At 47.1% G+C, this 23987-nt stretch overlaps 2 protein-coding genes across 4 annotated transcripts; both read right to left on the bottom strand.

Annotated features, from left to right (window-relative positions):
* Positions 1 to 427: 427 nt before the first annotated feature.
* irf9 (interferon regulatory factor 9) lies at positions 428 to 10165 on the bottom strand. 2 transcript variants are annotated; one of them, XM_049010833.1, is made up of 10 exons: positions 9996 to 10162; positions 9436 to 9543; positions 9127 to 9249; positions 8814 to 8994; positions 6171 to 6292; positions 5974 to 6058; positions 4838 to 4891; positions 4260 to 4646; positions 3672 to 3787; positions 428 to 2630 (listed from the first exon to the last, which is right to left on the bottom strand). In XM_049010833.1, exons 2-10 carry the CDS (start codon positions 9493 to 9495, stop codon positions 2499 to 2501), a joined length of 1260 nt encoding a protein of 419 aa, XP_048866790.1. In that variant the 5' UTR covers positions 9496 to 9543; positions 9996 to 10162; the 3' UTR covers positions 428 to 2498. The 2 variants fall into 2 exon arrangements, with proteins under 2 accessions (XP_048866790.1, XP_048866791.1); XM_049010834.1 differs by lacking the exon at positions 4838 to 4891 and having other exon boundaries at positions 9996 to 10165.
* A 532-nt stretch (positions 10166 to 10697) lies between these two features.
* On the bottom strand, positions 10698 to 23556 carry LOC125740080 (E3 ubiquitin-protein ligase RNF31-like). Of its 2 annotated transcripts, none has more exons than XM_049010798.1 (24): positions 23294 to 23556; positions 22091 to 22290; positions 21773 to 21919; positions 21411 to 21566; positions 21151 to 21225; positions 20759 to 20909; positions 20391 to 20537; positions 20102 to 20255; positions 19799 to 19944; positions 19520 to 19671; positions 18918 to 19145; positions 18131 to 18397; positions 17841 to 18026; positions 17537 to 17743; positions 16939 to 17112; positions 16721 to 16819; positions 16035 to 16124; positions 15578 to 15692; positions 14866 to 14978; positions 14568 to 14678; positions 13693 to 13741; positions 12743 to 12839; positions 12488 to 12653; positions 10698 to 11338 (listed from the first exon to the last, which is right to left on the bottom strand). In XM_049010798.1, the coding sequence occupies exons 2-24, from the start codon at positions 22286 to 22288 to the stop codon at positions 11288 to 11290; spliced, it is 3279 nt and encodes a 1092-aa protein (XP_048866755.1). In that variant the 5' UTR covers positions 22289 to 22290; positions 23294 to 23556; the 3' UTR covers positions 10698 to 11287. The 2 variants fall into 2 exon arrangements, with proteins under 2 accessions (XP_048866755.1, XP_048866754.1); XM_049010797.1 differs by having other exon boundaries at positions 20391 to 20540; positions 23294 to 23555.
* Positions 23557 to 23987: the final 431 nt, after the last annotated feature.

A 23987-nucleotide genomic window follows, 5' to 3' on the forward strand; every position in this document is an offset into this window, starting at 1 on the left:
CGCACCCACCACATGACAAACCACCTCAGGGGAGAGAACCTGAGTGCAGCCATGTGGCAGGTGATACCTCAGCACCACTCGAGTCCCAAAGGACCAGAGTTTTTTTTCCTGGTGGCTGAAGTGCCAATCCTGCCACCAACCCCCAAATTATTCCCTGGAAGCTGTAGAACCTCCTTATAGGGCTGGATGTAGATGAACATCATTCCCAGGATGAAGCAATTACAGGTTAAGGGCCTTGCTCAAGGGTCCAATGGAATAGAATCACTCCGGGCATTCACGGGATTTGAACAAACAACCTTCCAGTTGCTGGCACAGATCCTTAGCCTCAGAGCCACCACTCTGCCCTTTGTGGAAGGGTACCAACAAATTTGTCCAGGTCAGTATGTATAATACACATCTTTTATAATTATAGAAAAAAATATAGATATTTAATTGTAGTAGATTTATTCTTTAAAAAGTACACATAATATAGACAGCTCTTTATATATAATGTTTCTTCCCTTGCAAAAAACCATCTGAGAACCAGTGTACAAGTGACGGGATCAGTGAAACCACACCACAGTGTTTCCTAACCACGCTAAAGTGCTTATGAGAAATAAGAGTGTCTCCTTGACACTCCCCAGTGGTGCTTGGTTGCACTCTTCCCATGCTTAGGTTGATGCTTAGGTTTCCGTAATCCTGTTGATTATTCAAAAGGTTCTGTTTTTAGCAAAAGGAAGTTGAAACAGTTACAGATTACAAGTGATTTCTATACAGTTACATACATACTGAATTCACAACTTATTACCTAGGATGCTGATTAAAATGATATAAATTACAAGCGTGACACTGTAAATACTCTGAAATGATAACCCATACTGATAAAAATCCATCCCTTAACCACTTATCCTGGTCCAGATTGTGTACTTGAAATAGTCCTCTATTTAAATTATGAATGAATAGGCACTTCCCTATCCAAGTTCAGGAACCTAACTCCTGGTCCCGAGATGCTGGGCCGCCTTGAAAGTCAACTTTTGCGTGTTGCTTTCCCACCGCATAAAAGGAACTGTGACTTTCATGCCAAATAAGCAAGAAAGACGCAAAAAAAAAACTCGTAAGATAAATTTCGAATTTATTTCATACGACACAATATCACCATCCCAAAATAATGGAATGGTGAACACGTCATTTTGTTAAGTATTGGGGTGATCGATGGTGCGGTACAGTACAAATTAGATTTGTTTAAAATTCTTTATTAAATCTGGCGAGCAGATCGATCTTTTGTTTTCCACAGAGTAAGAAACGACGTAACGCTACTCCGCTAATTAGCGCTGGCAAGCCTCACCGCAGGCATGGGGTATATTAGACGAATGCATGTATGCTATCCTATGCAGAAAAACCGCGATGCAAGCAAGAAAAAGTATTCATTAATGCATTTAATGTAATTGAGATACAAAAATAATTCCATCTGCTTATTTTTTGCTCCACTACTTACATCTCTTTTCCCCTCATTTCCACGTAACTTCCAACTTACGCTTATTCGTCACTTGCATGCAATATTCAATGATAAAATGATCATGTGCAGGTTTTTCTTTATTCTTTCACCACACTGCACTGCAAAATACCATGCAAACAGCTTGTATGACTTGCACACGACTGTTAGCAAAACGCTTCAATCGCAGTCGCCCTCTCCTTGGGTCTCCTCGCCTAGTTTGCCAGCCTGCGTCCATGGTGGTCATGGCTCTGTCCCCAGCATATCGGCAACTTGGGCATCGCAGGGTCGCACTCCAGAGCCGCGAAACGGCAGCCTCCATGCTTGTGGCGTCAAGTAGTGCGGGAACCCACAGAACACAAAACTTGATGCCCCCTGCTGGTGGACCTGCAGGACTTTCTCATTCCCTGTCCCATCTGGGCCTTCATCTCAGAGCCTAGCACAAAGTATCTTCCATTCTACTTCATATGAGTGGTTTTACGTGAGTTTTATTTGAAAAGCTAAATCTGGCCAGACTAATCTTGATAATATCCTACAAAATAAACATACTACATTACAGATAAAGTATCATGCAAGTGCTGAGGTTGTTTAATTCACTAGTATGATGGTTTCCCTAATGGGTCGAGACCTCGTAGCACACAGCCAGGCTGTGGGTTTCCCTCCTCCAGCAGGCTGAGCATTCAGATTCAGGTAGTCCTTCGATGTTGTCCTTCTACTGGAGGATGATGTCCTGCTGGGATGCGAAACCCTCTGATCTCAAAAGGACAACATTCTGCGCATTCTCCATGACAGCAGATTGCGTACACTATGTCTTTTGTGAGGGGGGGGCGCCCTTATGAGATCTCAATGTGTATCATTCCAGCGATCCTGTAGTAAATAGTTTGGAATAATGGAAAGCAGGGTTTTTCTTGTGGTAGGGCCATCAGGTGGGGCGGTACGGGTGTGCCAGGTCCCCAGCCTTGATATTCCAGTCAGAAATTGGGCAGACACCATGAAACCCCATTCCACTGCTGCCAGAAGTGTCTTCTCACGGGAATGGCACCAGGCTGAGAGTGACTTCGCCGAGCGGAGATTGACTGGTCAGGTCTTGGATGATAGCCAGCGAGTTCTGGACAGACTGGGCCTGCTGGATGGTCTGCATGGCCCACGGCAGGGAGATCTGAGGAAGGAGGGAGTGATGAACTGGAGAGCAAGTAACAGAGCTTTAAGTATTACAGCGGAGAATAAAGAGAATGTCGAATATCTTATGAGTGTAAAGCATCGATCAACAGCCAGGGCGAGCAGTGACAACAAACTGGCAGAAGGATGAGGCTTCCAGAAATGTTTTGAAACTGTATATCTCATGTTGAAGTTTTGCTGGTAACTCCAGTCTGCTGTCTAAATATCTCATGAAGCACAAGATTAGCACCTATTTTGGCAGTGTGGTACAGTTACATAGTACAGTACCAGTTAAAAGCCTGGACACACCTAGTGAAAATCATTTGTTTATCAACAAGATAATGACCCTAAGTACATCTTGAGGTTATGCAAGTACTGTATTATTAATAAGAAAGAGACTGAGCTGCGACAGATGACCTGTCCCCCACAATCTCTCAACCTAAACACCAAAGAGCTGCTTTGGGATGAACTGAGTAAGAGTAAGGTAGCCTTTAAGGTAGCTAGAATTTAAATGTCATTATACAACAGCAGAGGTAAAGGTAGCCACTGATCCCGCCCACTGTCGACAATTGGCTGACATAATGTGACAATATGGAGTTGATCAGCAGCCGGCCTTCTTTGTACCACACCATGCATGTCTTTAAATGGTGTGAATTAATATGGGTATTTGTGCACTTATGTTAACTATGTAATGTTTGCCGTGGAATGCGTGCGTTTCAATAGAGTATAATCCTGAATGTCATGTAAAGTGTTAGTTTCCTTGTGTGTGTCTGCTATTATTAAACCGTTAGCAGCTGCTAATAAGAAGAGTATTTCATTTCAAAAGAGCTGTCATCTTTATTAAAATGACGCGACCAATACGTGTTTTTTTTTTACAAACCAAGTTACTCACAATCCGAAGTTTGACTGTATTTCGAAATTTTACAGGGATTTCCATCCGGTTTTGTAAATCTGACAAGTCAAACCAGGATAAGATTTTAATCCAAGGGCGTCTCGTGACGAGTGGCTGCAGCGCCTTGAAGAGACCAGGGCGGCCAGGTACCTGGACAGTGATGAGTTTGCTGGAGAGGTCATCCGCGTCAGACAGCTCTTCCCCGAAACACAGGGTGACCCCACACCCCGGTGGCGTTCCTCCGCTGTGGCTGAACACCGCTAGCTCTGAGAAGGAACAAGCACTTTCTCAATGTCATCCTTACGTTACATCAAGATGCTGCATTACCGCTACGGCCGGCGCCATACATCATGCAGGGATTATCAGCCTGCGTAGCCTGAGGACCCACAGGATTCCTTAAGCATGCACTCCCTGACTCACCGGTTGAGAAATACCGGTATACGTCGCTAGTGGCGCTGTGGCTAATGGGGTAGATGGCAGCTCTAGCAGCTATGTGGCTAACGTTACACAGGGCACCGTTAGTGGCACTGTGGCCTAATGTTGTACACTGTTAGCAGTGCTGTGGCTAACATCATATACGCCGTCGTTAGCTTTGATTGGCTATCGTTATATAAAGCACTGCCGGCACGGTCATGGCTAATGCCATATATGGACTCAATAGCGGCGTCGTGCCACTTAGCTAACAAAGGTAAGAATTACTAGCAGAAGTGCGACGACTGCGGTCAGCTTACTACTCACCCTGCTGAAAGGCCTGTCGGCTAAACAGCATGACTGGGTGGTCTGTACACTCCAGTTTGTGTGGGCCTGACTCGGAAGTGTGCGGCCCGGTCCAAAACACCCGGGCTTGGCAGAAGCGCTTGGCATAGATGCCCAGTTTGGTGGAGCCCAGCATCACACCTTTCTCCATGTACGGCAGCAAGGAGGCAAAAGCCTGTTGCTTCCTGCCCGTGAACAGGGCAGGTGGGGGCTTGGGCAGGGCGATGCGCTCTATGCCCACCGAACCCAGGTTGGCCGAGGTACTGTGAGAAGAAGGGAAGTAGGCGATCCGCACATCATTCCCAAAGATCTCGCGCTTCAGGACCTCGTGGCCCAAGTAGTAAAGGGTGATGATGAGAGATGGTTGGCCTGGAGGGAAAAAAATATATACTTATGGGCCACGACAATTATGGGAACCAAGCAGCAGCTAAAGTACGAATGTTTTTGTGGCAGGAGAGACAGTGTCGAGGGGGGAACGAGCCGAGATAAAGTGCAGCATGAAGGAAACACCAGGAGGCTCACGGCGACAACATGTTTGCTATTGTGCAGGTGGTCGTTACCTCCAAGAGGAGGCGCCGTCTCAATCATCAAGTTCACCTGGAGCTCATTGACCACTACAGGAAAAAGAGAGTTCTCTTAGCTGCGTCTTAACTGGTCAGTGTTAGCATGTTAGGCTGCTTTTAGAGGGAAATGAGCGGGAAAGAGTTGGGCTGAGCAGGATACCGTTTAGCATAGTTGGATGCAGTGATTTGCATTAGCATTTATTAATCCTTCAGTCCAGCTACTGCTCTTTTAACCTCCTTAGTGTTACTTTTGCCCCCCAGAAAAAGAAAAAAAAAGTCCAATAACGTCACATTTTTTTTCCCAGCAAGGAAAATTTTATTACTTGTCACACAAAAATGTTAATAGCAAAACGTCAGCATGGTTACAGCAGGAACGGAATGACTGCTGTGCATTCTGTGCTGATACAGAATTTAGAATGTGTCCTTTGTGTGATGTTTTGAAAAAGTCACCAATAAATAAAGACCACTAAGTGGCAGCAGAATCCTGCCCTGAGTGTTACTCAGACTTAACACTGCATATGGGGTCAAACTGGGTTTTTACAATAAATTCAGAGCTTGAGTCACACTTGGGGTTAACACGAAGGAGGATAAAAGCACCAATCGGCTAGGTTCTATCCGAGCCACAGTAAGCAGACTGCTCTGCAAAGCCCTGCAGGAGAAGGTAAAGGAAAAGGAAAAATTCCTAAGAACATGCAGCCCTCAAAAGCAAAAGGGATCCAGAAATAGGAAAGGTTCAAGTTAGGAGATTGGTCATAGCTGCACCCGTTTATGAATTCGAAATGCCTGTCCTTCCGTTTTTGTGGAAATCTAGGGTTTAATTTTCTGCCGTCTGCTAAACAAACTGTGCCAAAGTTCATGAGAGCATTTCCTGCTGAGAAATGGGTCTCATTGCTGTGCACACTCTCCTCTGGAGGCCGAATCTGAAATCTGTATCTGCCTCTGGTGTTTTGGACTGAACGTGAGCAATGCCATGTTGCTTTCCCGGTTTTCACTGAACTGCACATTTTCAGCAAAGTACCGCGATCTTTCGGACAGTTTGATTTAAACAAGGGGGGAAAGGAACGGAAAATAGCGTGCACGGTTCACAGATAAGCACACAAGGACAACGCCGGGGGGGGGGGGCTAGGACTTACGATCTGTGTTTTTCAGGACAATCACTGAATCGCTTTGCTCCGTCTGTGGGCTATCGTCATCATCACCATCCCCCTGCTGGACAGACTGAGAATTGCGTGTGTGGGTTAGGTAGGTTATTATGCAGCCAGGGCGGCTAAGAGTACAACAATGGGTGGGTAGAGAGGGATGATACCCTGCAGATCACAGGCAAACCTACTGTGATGATTGGCTGGATGGCAGCCTCATCCTCTTTTAACACCTTGATCGCTTTATCCTCTCTGCCACACTGGGCCCTCTTCCTTTTCCCCTCTCCTGTCTTCTTTTTGTTTTCTACCATCCCTGAAGGGGAAGGGGACACAGAGGTCATCATTGAAGTAGCAGACAAGCAGATCCCAGCACATTAATGCAAGCAAAACAGACTCATTGCTGTAACTGGATACCACTAGGTAGTCTTACCACTTCAACCTAGCAGAAGAACATTTTGCCGTTTCTTTATATATACCAAGTAATTTCCTGCTAACAAGATGAACTGTACACATTGGCAAGTGCTCATCACTACACATGTACATTTATTGTCACTGCTGGGCATAGAATCCTTCTCAATTATATCCATGTTTCGAAATAAATTAGTTCCAGGCATGGTTGCTACTTCAATGCCTCTAGCACCAGCCAGTCATTCAAAGACCCCCACAGCTATACCTAGAAAAGGCACCCCCCCCCACCCCCCAAAACAAAATTACTCAATGCATCTTTAAGTGTCACATTAGATCACAGTTGGGCTCAGAATTACAAATTTTGAGAACAGACTAGTAAATCTTTTTGATATTGCCTCCCTTAAAACATTGCTTGTATTTCAGCTAATCAATGATTAACGATCTATAGCTATAGAACAACTAACTGAATAGCAGGACAGCATAGAGTTAAGAAAAACCTAAATATATTTAATTAAATTGGCGATCAAAGAGAATATAAATACATAAAAGTATTTTATACATATACAGTTAGATTTATATAATTTATATACAGTTGGATCTTAAACAAGCTAAAAATTCAGATCCTCTAGCATGATGCATTCACAAGTTTGCATAACAAAGCCTGTTTAATTAATAGCATACAAGGTGAGCTGTGAGGCCAAGACTGAGAACGTGATCTGGGGTGTCTGATATTAGCTCATATCCTGCTGATGCAAGTTCCTACATGTTACATCACAAAACAAGTGCACAACGGTTCCTCAGTGCGCCAAGGCTGATCTCACCCTTGCATTAATTCCTTGCTGCCTTGATATGAAGTAATTTTCCTGCAGCAAGTTCAAGTTTTTCAGTGTAGCTTCTGCAGTACCAGCAAAGCTAATGGCTTCTGTAATTGGGTTCCCTGACCATTCCTGTGCTGTCCTTGTGCAATGCTTCTCTGACTATTTCCTCAGTGACTTCCTTTTCACCGTGGATTACTTTTAAGTGCTATATTATTGCTAAATGGCTATTTGTGTGGATGACGACAATCCTCAACTCCACCTCAGCTGACAGACACACACAAGTAGAACTTAAAACCCCTCTGCTATGCATCAGGGACAGCCCCCGGCTGAGAAGGTAGAGGAAGGAAAGAGACCCCGCATGAAGGAGCCCATCTATGAAAACACACCCAATCATTCCTCTTGATTCCACCCCAATACAGATGCTCCTCGATTTACGATGCGGTTACATTCCGATGAACCCATTGGAAGTGGAAAACATTGTAAGTCAAATATGACTAAATAACTAGTCACTGAACAAGTGAATAATTACTATACATAACTAAAATACCAGTAATTTAAAAGCAATACAAGTTTATTTGGTCAAACAGAAGAAAAAACACTATGATTCATTGTTTAATAATGTGCGAGACGTTTACGCTCACAATAGCTACGGAGGCTGGAATCGTGGCTGGGTAGATGCTGCCATTGTCGTACGCCGAAGTGAGCAGCACCGGATAAAGACTGGCTGCCACCATGCCACCTAGATAGCTACGTGGTTTAGGGTTATTCATACGGATGGGGCTGCGCTCTGTTGCCAGCGTGCTTGGTCACGCGAGATGAAAGCGGAGTTTTGAAAGGTCTATTTTTATTTTGCAATCACTAGCTTTTTATTCCGCAGCCATGAGACTCTCCAGACATGGGATTATCACTGCTGATCATCTAGACTCCCTTTGTTTCTGAGTTCTTATTATCAGATTCCGAGGACAGCGGGCCCCGAGGACAGCGGGCCCCGAGGACAGCGGGCCCCCGAGGACAGCGGGCCCCCGAGGACAGCGGGCCCCCGAGGACAGCGGGCCCCGAGGACAGCGGGCCCCGAGGACAGCGGGCCCCGAGGACAGCGGGCCCCGAGGACAGCCCTTCCTCATTTACACATTCCCTGCCATGGTATCAGCTAGCCACATGAATGTACGTCTGTATTTCCTGGTGGTCAGAAGAGCCCAGTTCACACACGGTTTATCTCTGCTGCATGCATGTTCGGTGCCCATTTGAAAGGCACAAAGAAACGTGGGACTGTGCTTCTGCATTCAACATTTTCACTCTGGTGATCATTAAGATAAGATATACTATACTGATCCCAGGGAGAAGTCATTTAGCCAGTTTTATTAATAAATAACCACTGAAGCTAGAAAAATAAGTGCGGCCTATGAGGATTATGTGCGTGTGACTGCACAAGTATGTAGTAGGACAGCCAACACAGTGTCTCTGTGTACTAGGGCTTATTTCACTACCATATGCTGCTACATATGTTTAAATATGTGCGTGGTGACAGTGTGGATAAGCATGCGTGTATGAGTTATTCTGACACCGGTGTGTGTGCGTGTTCTTGTGTGTGGAAGAGGTCTTCCTCACCTTGCTCGGACAGTGGCACCAGGCGGTACACCTTGTACGGCTCAGAGATGTCCAGTTGAGACCTCTCGCTGACCTCGCGGAACTCGCAGCTCTTGTTGAGGGCAACGCGGAGGCGTGTCTTCCAGGAGGCAGGGTCTGCACGGCCTTCATCGGAGAGCTTCCCCTTAAATTCGGACCATGCCTGTTGGGGGGGGTGGGGGGTGGGGGGGGTGTCAATGTGGCGCTGGTGTCACTGAGTATCATGTACTGCCTTTGAACGGGTTTGGCAACGGGATGGTGTTAAGTTGGGAACGGTTTTTTAGAGCATCGAAACCTTGAAAATGGCAGCATCCTCGTCGCTCCTGAAGTCCTGCTTGCCGGCATGTTTCCAAGGAATGCGGAACATGGTCTTGGCGGTGTCGTCCCAAACGAGACCCGGGTACCGGCCGCTGCTGACCTGCACGCAGATCAGAAAATAAGTTGAATCTGGCTACTGAATTATATTGCAGGAACTGGCTTCCAGGACAAATCGTGCAACCTGGACTCTACTCAAATGGGATAGAGGGGAAGAGGGGGCGGGCTGGGAGGTCGCATTTCACCCATAAGATTAAGAGTTAAAATCGGAAAAAGTCAGCAGACTTACTTGCTCCACAATCCAGGACCGCAGCTTCCGTGTGGAACGCACTCTCCCCCCTGTAGCCATGCCTGGGATGGATGTCTCTGTTCTGCCTATTCAACGATGCCGGAATCGCTGCGAAAGCAACACGGTTTAAAGTGCCGTCATTTCTACGGCGGCCCAATGCACGGAAGTGCTTCCACAATCTATTGTCAATGCTGGAGTCGAGTTCGCGAGCAGTTTTTGACAGATGTCATAAATGCGTTTGCTGACCATTATTACACATGGCGCTCTGTTGTCCACTAAGAAAAACTATGTGTATGAAAACTAGAGTAAAAAATATTCGGAACTTGACGAGTGGCTGTATAGGAGAATTCCGATCATATGACGCGAATACAAAACATGACCGGAAATGCACAAAACGAAGTTAAAGCTCACGGGCAACATTTTCAGTGACGTCGCTGCACATTTGAAGAAAAAAAACTTTTGAATAAATTATAGTAAATGCCGTTCCTGCCGCCTTAAACCGATGAACGATCAAATATTAGTACGAGATCCAGTGTAGATTATACTTTCATCGGGCTTACCTGTACACAATTGAGAAGAAGCCACACGTACGCGTCCTCTGTCTATCTGTGGACTGGCTGCGAAGACACCGCCCCCAGCCCAGTCCTCGGCGGCGCGCCTCAGCCGCTCCGCTTCTTAAAAATCACGTGACATCACTGAAGAGCCCTATAGGCGCCGCTAGGTACTGCCGCTAGGGGGAGCTCTCCAGCTGGGCCACAGCCGCCTACTGATCCCGTAGATAACAAAAGAAGGTAAGGCGGTTGCCGAGAGTGTCACTTCAGGGAATCCGCAGTTATGCGTTAGTCCGTCCTCTTATTTTGAGTCTTGGCTCATTTTCAAAAACAAAGCTCTTTAGTGCTGAAGGAAATGTATTATATGTTACTGCACTGGCTTTTGTTTAATAGAAATATCACTACACAGATGTACTGTGTATGAACCTAAAACAGAGAATTACTTTAAAAATATTTTTTTATTTGTATACCATTCAAGCCCGCCTTTTCTTATTTCATTACTTTAGTTCCTACCTGCCCCCTTTAATTTAGCCAGAAGTCAGGGGTGGATTTTTCGGGTATATTTCGGCTTAATAGCATTGTGAGGCTGTCAGTGTATTGGACTTGGTTTGGAGATTCAGAGTGGTACATTAATAAAAAGCACGCTGAACAGCTGTGAAAGCGCAGTTTGCCACACTGTACACTGATCATTAAAGGAGCCATTTCAACTGCTGGTTTTATTTGAGAACTTTATTTAGTAGAATAGCAAAATGGCGGAAAACGTCATAAAACTGAGCTTTTGATTAGCTGGGTGTGATTGCTTTTGAAATGCTCTGTCGGGCTCTTGCGGCGATTTCTGTTTTGCGAAGATCCAAAGTTGCAGGGCAGGGTGTTGGCTTCACTGTCCCAGAGACGGGGCCCTCTAATGGGCAGACGGTGCAAGAAGCAGCTCTTCAGGAAACCCACCGACGGGGGCAGGTGACTGCGTGCATCTCAAATGCTGCTGTGTGTGTTTATAGCCAAGACCCAGCTACAATGGTGGCCCTTTTGGCAGCAGTGCAGATCATCTCTAGCCGATGTATGTTTGATTAAATGATCTCTTTAAAATATTTGCTAATCCGCAGCAATTCATGTGCTGTAAATGCGATTAAATGTATTTCCTAGTTTGATTAGAGGTGTCAAGAATAAGAAAAATAAGATTTCCAGTAATCAAATCACCCTGTATGTTTACATGAAGGCAAACCAGATGCCCCGTCAGAATATGTGAAAGAAAAACCTTTTAGCTGGGCTTAGAACAGTTAAGGTCACAGCAACATGATGCCTCATTTCATCCGTGGCACCTTGTCCCCTAACGGCACCTCGTCCATCAGTTTCTGTGGAAATGGGAGAAATGTGATTAAAGTCACTCCCTGTTCCCAAAAGTGAGATACCTGTTTAAATGCTCCAGGAAGGAACGCATTTCACAATCTGCAATAATTTTCGCTCTGGGGCAAAGATATTATCGAACTGAGTAGTAATCGCCTGAGCGAATCTAGTTGGCATGCCCAGTTTAAGTACAGTATGGGGTTCCCAACCTGCTTCATTCCACGGGGCAGTGGAGTACTTGGGGCTTTGAGGGGGGGGGGGGGGGGGGGCTGGTCAGCTAAGTACTAAGTACAACCAGTCATCGTTTAGCGACTACCTTGGTTAACGATCTCACACAAATACGATTGTAATAAGAAAATTCTTCCGACCAATGCGCGCATTCACGACCAAATTTTGTACCCCTGATAATGTACGCTGGGGGGAGAGAGATATTTGTAACAGAATGCAGAAAGTATTCTTAGTAATATTCACTTCATAAAGGATCAAAGAAAATGAACACGGAAGTCTGAAGCAGAGCCGTAAGCGGAGTCATGGTGACGCCTTGGCTACCGGGATTTTCACTTAGCTACCACATGCTGGTCGCTGTACCGGAACCCGGGCGCTAAACGAGGAGAGGATGTATTATACGTTTTCAAGCTAAGCCTTTTTTTTTAAACAATCCCTGACATGTGTGCATTCTGATCGCATCTAAAACACTGAAATTTAGTAAATTTCCTCTGTTGTGGGCATCAAAAGGGTAGGAACCCCTACATTAGAGCAAGTACTGCAACACAAGTCTGGCTTATTCCTGTCACCCCACATGCACATATCTATATTTATACACACACACACATAGGTTTGTGATTATATCTTTGTGGGGACTCTCCATTCATTTCTATGGGGAAAACTCTAATTCCAAAATGATGACCTAACCCCTAACCAGCCCTAACCTTAACCATACGTAGCCATTTTTAGCTTTTTTGATTGCATTCAGAGATCTCTGTGGGGACCTGAAAAATGGTCCCCACAACTTCAAAATAACATGTTTTTATTACATTGTGGGGAACATTTAGTCCCCACTATGTAATATAAACATACTTCACATAGACAGACAGACACATACACAGATTCACATACACATAATTGATAAGTCCATCAGTCAAACAGTAATGTTGTACCTTCAGCAGTCGGGTAAAATAAGTAATGTCGTCTTCCACCTCCCCCCGCCGATCATCAACTTGGTATCTCCGACAAGCCACCACAATATCATTGTTTTCGAACAGGGGGGCGGGGTCAAGGGAGTGGCTATTGATAAGACTGACCAGGTATTCTTTGTAGTGCTTCCTGGAGTGTAGACACCAAAACATTTGTTCTATTAATAGTCTGAGACGGCTGAGTGGCCTGACAGAAAGTGTCATGGTGACATCACTCACTCGCAGAGCCCTGCGTGTCCCGCCTGACATTGGGCCCCACAGGGCAGGTCGCGCTGCTGCCCCCCCTCATCCTTCTGCTCCATAACGCCACACTGCCCTAAAAAAGGAGAGCAAACATGAGGTGGATGAGAGGTAGGCGGCGCAAATGGCAAAGGCAGAGCCCCCTTCAGTTCTACAGGCTCTGTAGTACACACCCTGCCGGTGTTCAACCCAGTCGAGCCCCAAACAGCTCCCATTGCACCTGTACCAGAAATTCGGATTGGCTAGGAGCTTGGAGGGAGCAAAAATGTGGATTGTTTGGGGGGGTGTGGGTGGGTCCCAGGGACTGGGTTGAGTAACACTGGTCTATACTATTTGTGTCATATTATATGCCATTTGTGTAGCGCAATGCTGTGTGGTGTTAAGCTCCACTTCAAAGGTCACCAGTTCAAAGCCCAGAGCCGGTAGAGTGATGTCCCTGCCGGGCCCCTGAGTGATGTCCCTGCCGGGCCCCTGAGTGATGTCCCTGCCGGGCCCCAGAGTGATGTCCCTGCCGGGCCCCAGAGTGATGTCGCTGCCGGGCCCCAGAGTGATGTCCCTGCCGGGCCCCTGAGTGATGTCGCTGCCGGGCCCCAGAGTGATGTCCCTGCCGGGCCCCAGAGTCATGTCCCTGCCGGGCCCCTGAGTCATGTCCCTGCCGGGCCCCTAAGTAAGGCCCTTAACCTCTTAAGCCCCAAGTGCTCCAGGGACTGTCTGACTCTGCTTTCTCAAAAATGTACATCACTCTGGATAAAGGCATCTTCCAAATAAATAAAGAATATCATTTCCGATTATTTGTGTAATACAGTGTTTAGATTCTGAAGTACTCTACACTATTTAGTACAATCCACTCTGAACACTGATGGTGGAAAATTGTGTGTGTTTGTGTGTGTTATTTTTAGCATGATTCGCTGTGTAGGCGGCTATATTACCTGGCTGTGCTCCCTGGGGGGGGTCCGTGTTGAACGGCACGCCATTTTTCTGCAAAGCCATATGGGAAGACAGGTGTAAATGGGCGGCTGATGAAAACTAATGAAAACTCTCTCATTATGTCTGTCAATGTTTGTCAGCTTAGCCACTGCAAAACCTTCTAAAGTCACCGTATTATGTGCAGTGACCGTTCAGCACACGCATGTATTTTGCACTACCCCACCCTGTTTGGTGAATCAACACCTCACTGACTTTTAAAAGTAATTTCAGTCATTAATTTAGTGAGCTGCGATGGATATACGGAACGCCCGAGGTGCCCCTGAGCAGAGGTTTGGGAACTGAAGTGGTGTTCTTCTAGTCATCCAGCAACTTTTTGGAGTACAGGAAAAATTCTGATTAGTTTTTATTGCGTCGCTCTTAATGTCAATTATATTTTTGGTTCTGAGCACATATATGCTTACTACCCAGGTAATTAGCTTAAACATTTCCTTTGATGGTTTAAGACATTTACACAGTACAGATATACATCGGCTTACATCTGGGCTTCGTCCTGGAAGTCAGGACATGAGTCAATCTGGACGCATCTCGCCCAATATAGGTGAGATGTTAAATATAGTGTATGACATAATATTACACATATTTAACTACTCCTCTGCAGTGGTGGCTCCAGGGATGGACTGGCAACAAAGGGCAGCCTGGGATATTGCTGCCAAATAGCAAAAATTTATATAATGGGGGGGCTATATAACGTGGTAAAATCAACTCTTAGCTCTGGTGGGTTGTAAGTGCGATCGGAATATTCCTGGACAGGATCAGGTCGGCGGATGACTGCACCTTGCATGCTGGTCACTGTACAGTGTGACGCTCTGCACTGTACCTGAAGCAGGGCCTGCAGCTGGACCGGGATCCAGTCCCTCAGGTAGAAGAGACAGTCCCGGGGATGATGGGCATGGAGCCCCGACACACTGCACTGGGCCACAGAGCAAGTCTGGGGGGGATCACAGTATAAAGTCACATGATCCGACGCCAGTAAACAGTTAACTGTGGCTCACTGTCCAGCTTGTATACTGTACTGTCACTGCTACAAGTGCCCACCCACTTTACAAATACCACCAGCACCTGCAGACATTTTTCTGGCACGCAGTGATTCCGCCACAGCTTCCCCGGCCACTTACGGTGTGGAAGGGGTTGTTGCAGCCACTGCAGAACTGGTAGCGGCACTGGGAGCAAGTGAAGTGCATGCAGCCTCCCTTGGTCAGGGCGTACTGGAACCGGCAGTGGGGGCAAGCTGAGAGAGAGAGAATGAACCTCGAGCTCATTCTGCTTAATGCTGCTTTCCACTCTATTTCTGAAACGGTGTTTCCTAACCACTTCCCAGTCCCAGGGAGGCCCCAGACAGTCTGCATCTTTGCTCCCTCCCAGCTCCCAGCACACCTGTACCAGGAACGCAGCGCTCCTGAAGCTTTGGTTCGACCTTGATCGTTTGGTTCATTTTTGATCGCTTGGTTCAGGTATGCTGGGAGTTGGGTAAGACCAAAAACGTAGACTGTCAGGGGGTCCCCGAGGACTGGGTTGATGAACACTGTTCTGTAATTCCATCCAAGAAACGACTGAGTGAGCTTTTAAAGTTAATTTGTGTCGTTAAAGAGACACGGTGTTTAATAAAATGGTTCTAATTATTATTATAGCTGTCTTCTTTCTTCTGTGTCATTTTCATCCTTAAATATGACTCCATCATCTCAGTATCGTTGTTATGGCCATTAAGAGGAAGTGATGCACTGTGGGTAAAGCGGGCTGCATTTTCACTGATTCCACGAGGCATTAGAAACTCAAACCGTGATCTGCGCACACTGTATGCATGTGTGTGTACGTGTCCCAGGGACTCACTGATGCCATTGTCACGGAGATAACCGGCCAGACCCTGCTTCTGGTATTCGGGGTCGTTCTCTCGCTTCCAGGCCTGGAACTGCTCGCAGGAGAGGTCAGCATGCTGGGCCTCCCACTGTGGGGGGTCAAGGGGCACAGAGGGACATGGCGGCAGGGAGCATGATGGGTAAGGAAACTAGTATGAAAACTAGTACACTTTACCAGTCAAATATTCAGACCGATAAACTGCAAACTGAAACTGAACTGATGCTATTGCTACTTACAGCAGAGGGATGGCTTAAAATTCATCACAAATCATGTTTGCTCTCTGAGATTCAAACCCACAACCCTTGTGGTGTAGCACACTGCCCTACTTGTTGAGCTACAGGAGCTCTACATTGCCCCATGCAGAGATATTGTCTTAATCGCTTGTCTTAGAGCACAGTGAGAGTGGCTGTGATTCCGGCGATGTGCTCACAGCTTTCTTGCACTGTGCGCAGAAGCTATTCTTGCACTGAGGGCAGGTGACTTTGGCTTGGTCTCCATCATAGATGAATCCGTAGGAGCACTAGCAAGAAGACAGACAGTGCTTAGCAACCATAGGAGCCAGAGAAACGTAAGTGTTGATTGGACTGGATAGGATAAGCCACATTTTTATTGGTGTCTCACTGATGTATCTGCCTGTTATCTGTGCTGCCAGCCTGAGATATACAGTACTGTGTCTTAGGCAGCCAAAGGAAATGTTTAAAGGTAGTTATCTGGGTACTCAGGATTCGGAGCCTGTCCCAGAAGCTATGGGCACGAGGCAGTGATCGACCCAGGATGGGGGGCCAGCCCATCGCCGGGTACCAGAAAGATCATTTAAGTGTCATTTTCTTAGACTGCCAAAGACTTTTTCACAACACTGTATGTCTGGAAACTAATATATTACAACATGATATCAGAGGGCCTATTTCCTTCCTCTACTTCCCCATTGACCACACCGACCCCCATAGCCCCACCCACATTAGGGTCATTAATCCCGCCCTCCTGAATCATTCTTACATAGATGGCGTGGCAAGTATCGGCGCTAAGTGACGGGTGTCGGTACTAAGTGGTGGGTGTCGGTAATAAGTGGCGGGTATCGGTGCTAAGTGGCGGGTGTCGGTGCTAAGCTCCACTCACATGGCTGCACCACAGGAATTTGGGGTCCTGGATGAGGAAGTGCTCTATCAGTTTCTTGTGGAAGAGGTCATACACCTCGGCCTCCAGACAATCGCGCAGCTAAGCACGCAGGAAAACATGCGTTGGGGAAGGCATATGCAGGTCAGTTTGTGCATTTATTGCTACATAGTCATCAAAATGTACCTGTCCGGGTGTAACTACACACCCTGTCCATGTACCTGGATATCCAGAGTGGAGAAGTAGGTATTGAGATGCTCAGGGTCATTGATATCCGGACTTCCACACACGGGACAAACCATCTCTCTAATGTGCTTGTCTCGCACTGTGATGGTGAAGTGCTGCTTGAAGCAATCACAGCACACGGAGCACTCACAGGAAGTCAGGGACCGCATCTGAGGCACACAGATAGAGGGGGAGGTGAGGCTTGTACAGAACTGATAGGAGGTCAATGACCACATCTGAGACACACAGACAGAGGGGGAGGTAAGGCTTGTACAGAACTGATAGGAGGTCAGTGACCACATCTGAGACACACAGACAGAGGGGGAGGTGAGGCTTGTACAGAACTGACACTTCACAGCTGAGAGATACATTACAAATGTACTGAATTATAATTGATGGCACATTAAATTACGATGTATGCAACTATATCAGTGCATGTTCATTGATTCTATTTGTTTAAGCTTTACGATTAACAGCCAAAGGTAGAGATTAGTGTTGTGTAACATTAGTAGCTTTAAATTTTACTTATGGGTGATGATCAGTTTAGTAATACAACCCGTGGCCCCCTTCAGACACATGGACAGGTGGTGGTACCTTGTTGTGGGGGAATACAGACAGACAGATTGGGCATTCCTTGGCGAGGACCCGGCGGATGAAGTCACGGTCATGTGACTCGCGGACAGCCTGCAGTACGTCCTCCAGGGAGTACTGGGTGTCAGGCTCCTGCAGTAGGGACAGTGCCAGCTCACAGCGCCCCCAGCTCGGCAGGCCGTACAGAGCCAGAAGCCGCCGGCACATCCTCTGAGGGGCGGGGATTGAGAGAGGGAAAAACGATCGATTAGACTGGCTGCTAGACTGAAGGACATGGGGGATCAGGCCCTCCCCAGCAGTCCGGCACCTGTCTGTCGGGGTCAGTGATGTTGATCGTGGGTTCAGGCAGGTCGCTCCACACGCGCTTGTGGAATTCCTCCAGCAGGGGGCGCTGCAGGAAGGACAGGGCCCCACGCACCTCCCCTCCACTCATCCTCAGCGCCTCCTCACACTTGTCTGCCTCCCTGAACCCTAGAGAGAAGAGCTCCTCCATCTGGAGAAAGGGTTAATGGGTGGCTGAACTTAGCGGAAATTCCCTCTAAACTCGCAAAAAAATGGGAGCACTGGCATCTCTCGCTTTCCTTCCCTCCCTCTCACCTTGGCCCGTCTGTTCCTCAGCACATGGGTGACGGCCTTCTCGGCGTCGCCTCCCGCTGCCAACCACGCGCACTTAGCTTCGGCCCTGGACAGCCGCACGCTGGGGTCGCCCGGGTCCCGCTGGACAGAGGCGGCCATGGCGCAGATCTCGTCCAGCAGGTGGGGCAGCTCCGAGTGCAGCCAGTCGCAGGGCTTCACGCTGCTGCCCCCGGAGACGCGCACAGCAGCGTACACCTCCTCCGGGGTCACCCCTCTTTTCTCTCCCTCCTGCGAAGCAGGCGAACTGTTACTATTTCCATCCATTTTCGTTGACAGGTTCTACAGTCAAAGCTATGGGCATCCAATGTAAATAGAGCATGGGCTTAATTTGTGCTGAAATCAGAATGACCAATAGCCTTCACTGAAATTCGTGTGCAACATCGGTAGCTGTCAGCAACTTGCAATAAAATGACAAGCATGAAAACGCAAGCTGGCTGCAACCATTCTCACTGCAGATAATTAACGTAGCATAGACTGTATTCTGACATAGACTGTATCGACATAGACTGTATCGACATAGACTGTATTCTGACATAGACTGTATCGACATAGACTGTATTCTGACATAGACTGCATTCTGACATTGCATTACCACCAACAACCAGAAGTGCTGAAGCACCCTCAGCACCCACTGCTTCCAGCATTGCTGCGCTAATATCTGTCCACTACCCATTAATGTACCCAGGGATTGCATGGGTGGACCACCGGTAACCTGTGAGATGGAAGTTCAGTGAGATTTTTCACCCACTCGAATCTCCTGGATCAGCTTCAGGCCCTCGTCCCTCATCTGCTTCTGCCTCTTGAAGTCGGAGTTTTCTATGGACGGGGCCGGAGTCTTGAGGGGGATCGCATTCGGACGTGTGCCAAGCATGGGGGCTGTGGGGGTCTTGGGCATCTCGCCCGGACGGGGCAGACTGCACATCTCGCATGTGTCGGCAGGCTTGGAGTTAGCATAGGTGCAGAACTGGCACATCCACTAAAGAGAGGGTGGAGACGAGAAGACGATCACCGTGCCACTTGCTCTGAACCAGCCAGAGCTAAGCTAGGCTCACCATGAACCAGCACAGTGTCATGAGAAGACATGAGCTTAAGTTCTACATCAGTGTTTCTCGACCCAGTCCTTAGCGACTCCCAGACAGTCCACGTCTTTGCCCCCCTTCCCTGCTGTCAGCACACTTGCACCAGGTATTCACTGTTCTTGATTGTTATATTCAGCTGTTCTGGGAGCTGAGAGGGAGCAAAAATGCGGAGTGTCTGGGGTTCTCCGAAGACTGCCATGAGAAAGACTGATCTACAGGCTATAATCAAAAGACAGGACGGGTAGATAAATTCAACGTGGCCGATAACTACTTTTGTGTCTGTGGTTCTCAGCCTTTCTGGGGTTGCTGCCGCCGGGTGCGCAGACGTCGTAGGTGGACGTGTGGCCAAGCGGGGGCGCTCACACACGGTACAAAGCACACTGCTGCTGGAGTTCATCACTGTGCAGCTTTTACACTGCCACTCTGGGGGAGGCAGATGGGAGACTTTGCATACCACAGTCTCTGTCATTCCTGCATTTTCAGCCTGGATGATACCTGAGTTGAACTGAATTGATTCAGTTGGCCTTTGAGTCAGATCAAAGCTGCTAACCTGAGACGATGGAAGCCTGTAGTGAGTCCTCCAGGACAGTGGAGGCAGCAGAGGCTAGCCTGGGTCGGTCACAAGTCCCACACAGCACTGCCTGAACCTCATTCACTGTTGTGCAACAAGTGCACTCCCATGAAGAGAGCGAGGGTCTGCGGGAAGAGGAATTGATTGAGATTGACTGAGGAATTGATTGACTGTGATTGAGATATAGATAATGAACAGATAATATAAAATGCATATGCTCTCTTGGCAACAGTACTCTTTGTCTCAGTGCACTTCCAGCTGGACCTTTATCCCCTTTCCTACCTCATGCTTTTTGGTGGAGCCGTCACTGGAATTCTGTTGTGGTCCCTGCGCTCCGGGTGAGAATGGTACAGCTTGTCGCAGGTCTCGCACTGCCTCTGCTTGCAAGTGGGACAGTGAGCCCAGACGGGGAAGCTGCCGCAGATGGTGCAGTTATCTGCGGGGACGGCAGGCAACAGGAATTTCAAGTACGGCACAGAACGAGAAACCTGATTAGTCACATAGAAAGCGTATTCCCCCCAGGGCAATTCCATGGCCTGCCCCCATCCCCCGCCCCCCGCCTTTGTCTCACCGAGGACAGGAGCCTGCAGGCGCTCCCGTATGTGACTGGCTCTGTCAGGGTGCCGGTGGTAGACCAGGTCACAGTTGTTGCAGAATTTAATGGAGGAACAGCCACCACACATGACTGTGGGAGTGTTACCACACACGTTACATCCCCCTACTTAGAGAGAGCGAGAGAGAGAGAGAGAGAGAGAATTGTAAGATAACGATAAACTCGTCACCTATCACAAACAGAACATTTAAAAAAAATCTTTAATTCTATCCTAACTACGTTATCAGACCTTTTCCAAACAGCGCAGTAATCACACGTAGATGCGCGGCCCTGTGAAGTGAGTGGAGTATGTTGAAAAGCCGGTGACTAAGAGGAAAGCATGTTACCTCTGTCTGCTGCACTTGGGGCCCCAGTACTGGGCGTGTTTCCGGGACCCGGGGTTTGCTTGGCCGGGGGAGTTGGGGACCGCAGCTGTGACATCCCCTCAGGCGTCTCCCCAATGCCGGGAAGGGAGATGCTGTCTGAAGCAGGCCACTTCTGGAAAATCAGCAAGATTCCCAGTAAAGATACCCAGCCCCGAGGGCTGAAGCTCTGGGTTCAAGTTTTACCTTTTAACAAATAACCGCAAATTTGCACATAATTTTAACTGGCCATGAATGAAGTGTGGAGGACATTTCACTTGATTATCTGCACAAATGTGCCGCTATATCACCTACGAAAGCTACACGCAAGGACAAAATGTCTTTTAAGCAGCACAGAGCCGTAAACAATCATTTACCTGTTTCTGCACATCCTCTGCTCCCTTGAGCAAAGGAATTATAGCCTTAAAGGTCTCTGGACTGCAGTGAGTATTCTGAAATGAAAAGTTTAACAGAGTTAATGAGATACTTAATGGAATAAGATGCAAAGTAGATATGCGTGCACTTGCAGTGCTGAGGAAATCCTACAGTAATGGGCATAATTCTCCGTTCACACATCTATTAATCATTCTGTAACCCATGACCAAATCAGAGCATATTTGCTGGAAGGTCACGTGACCTTTATCAGCATCTCCAGTTCCAGTCGCAGGGACATCACTTCCAGAGTCAGGGCGGCAACTTCCTTCACATTTGGATCTGTGACCTCTTCAGGGAAGGACAGCCCATCAGGCTGCTCACTGGAGTATCCATAGAGATGGAGCACCTCTTTTCCACCCTGAAAAAGCATATAAATGTAATGGGGTTTTTGGGGGGTGAAGGAAGGCTAATTAAGTACTTGGGGGTACACATGGCCCCCATCACCCCTGGTTCCTGTGGCCCCAGCCTCCGCTAACCTCTACCATTAATGTTTATTAAATGGATGACCAAGGACAAGAAGTGAATTGGGCCATGCCTGCAAGGGGCCATCATAAGGCTCTTTACCTTGATAGAGCCCACGGTGGCCCTGAAGACGGGGTTGTTGAACTTGACGCTACGCCAGTACTTGGGCCTGGTCGGGCTGGTCAGGTTGAGGCCGTACTTCTCCAGGATGCTCAGGGCCGTGAAGAGCTTCTCCAAGGAGGCTACACTCTGATAGGAGAAAACACCAAAAGAGGGGGCAGAAAAACGGAATGAGAAGAGTGGAGCAAGAACACCAGAGGGGTGAGCAGGTCAGAGGAACATCATACCCAAGTTCTCTCTATTCATCCTCTGCATCACTGAAGAACATCAAGCTCCACGGGTTTTTCACAGACAACTTACCTCCTGCCAGGAGGCCCCGGCACTGTTCTCCTTCACCATGATCTCTGCAGGAATACGGCAGTATTTGGCAGACAGCGGGATGGGCAAGTTGGCCATGGCCTGGACGTCATCCATCACGTCCTGGGCAGACCCGTTGGAGGAGAGGGAAGACTCTGCCCTGCTCCGGATTTCATCCAGTCGCTTAGAGATGTCTGTCATTGCTGGGGATACAGAGCAGTGGAATTGTCACTGCCACATAAACACTAACTAGCCAGTATCAACAGCAGTACCTAAACACTACACTCAATGACTATATGCCTAGACAGTATAGGACCCACGTTGTCTCCAGAAAAATCTGGACAAATGTGCATTCAGAGAAGTAATTCTCCAAACAAAAGCTATACCAAGCTGTTCATGTTAACATTTATGGCCTTCCTGTTAGCTTTAAGGAGTCTATTATTAATAACTAGTCTTTGCTCACATAAATTCCTTTTCTTCATCACGCCATTCTCTATAAACTTCAGATACTGTAATCTGCAAGAATCCCAGGAGGCTGTCAGTTTCTGAGATGCTGAAATGACCACATCTAGCACCAGCAATCATACCACGTTCAGATCAAGCTTTTGAGAGGTTTTAATGTTTCCCTGAGCAGTCAGTGAACATATTGAACCTGGCTGGGAGATGCATGTATTAAGCTGCAGTTACGTTACTGCTGTTTGGAGGATCAGAGTGTTTGCATTAATGAGGAGCTGAACCCAACAAACTGGCAACATATGAATACGACCTACAGATGAATGACAAATTATGCGCAGCACAACTAAAAAGTGCATAACTAATGGACGTTTTTAATTAGTAAGTATTTCCTGGAACGCATGTAATAACCGTGCCCCGCCTGCTGAAAGCTATTCTTTATCTTATGTTGAATTTACTATTATATATGAACTAAAAACATTCATACATGCATATTTATATAAATGTGTTACAACAATCAGCGCCGTGGCAAACGGCACGTACAATGGCAAACTGAAGTCAGTGAGAACAATAAAAAGTAATGTAAAATAAAAGTAAACACACTAAACTTTGGTTGTTGAACCAAGGAGTTGAAACACCGTTACACAAAAGTAAGCTGTTAAATACATGTGCGATACACGTTCTTAATATACAGCAGACATTAAACCAGGAATATGAAAGCAAGTTTATCAATAATTGCCTTGTAGAGTTTACCTTATTTTTGGCTTATAGCTGCTTACAAATGTAGCTGCCTTGAATTCCGGTATCTGCTTGGGATAGCAAAAAACGTATTACATACTTTAAAAAGTCAAACAAAAATAAAAACGGACAGAGATCTACCACCAGCGCCTTCGTAAAGGAGGAACAGGTAATAATATTGTTTTTGTTTCGATAGCTCAGAATATACTTTCGTTTCATGCTGGAAACTGTGTCCTGTGTGGAGACATTTTGTGTCAAAGTAGCATTGCCTTTCAGGAGCGAGGCGTAATCGCTTAGAGCCAAAATGACGGCTCTTAAAGGGGTAGTGTACATTTGCCGGTATTGTCGGCAAATGTTCCGCATCAGTTCCTGTAACTGCGCATTCTTTAATGTTATGATAGAAAACCCGGATTCTCGACAACTTATAGTATTACTGTCTGGTAAGGGAATTATAGAGATTCAGATCACAAGACTGCAGGATTTAGTGAAAATGGCTGAAAACGTTAGATTGTGATCGGTCTCTCTTCCATGCAGGGTAATTACGGCATACCCTGCATTCACAAACCTCGAGTACAGCGGATAACGCCTCCAATGGACTCTACCCCCCGTAAAAGGTATCACAGCGTACAGAACTGTTCTGATAGATGGTGTATCAGCTTCTTTATCCAGACTGTCAGGCTCCTCTCCACCAACCACCTAAACTTCATAC

The sequence above is a fragment of the Brienomyrus brachyistius genome, chromosome 4 (assembly GCF_023856365.1).
Source record: "Brienomyrus brachyistius isolate T26 chromosome 4, BBRACH_0.4, whole genome shotgun sequence".
NCBI lineage: Eukaryota > Metazoa > Chordata > Actinopteri > Osteoglossiformes > Mormyridae > Brienomyrus > Brienomyrus brachyistius.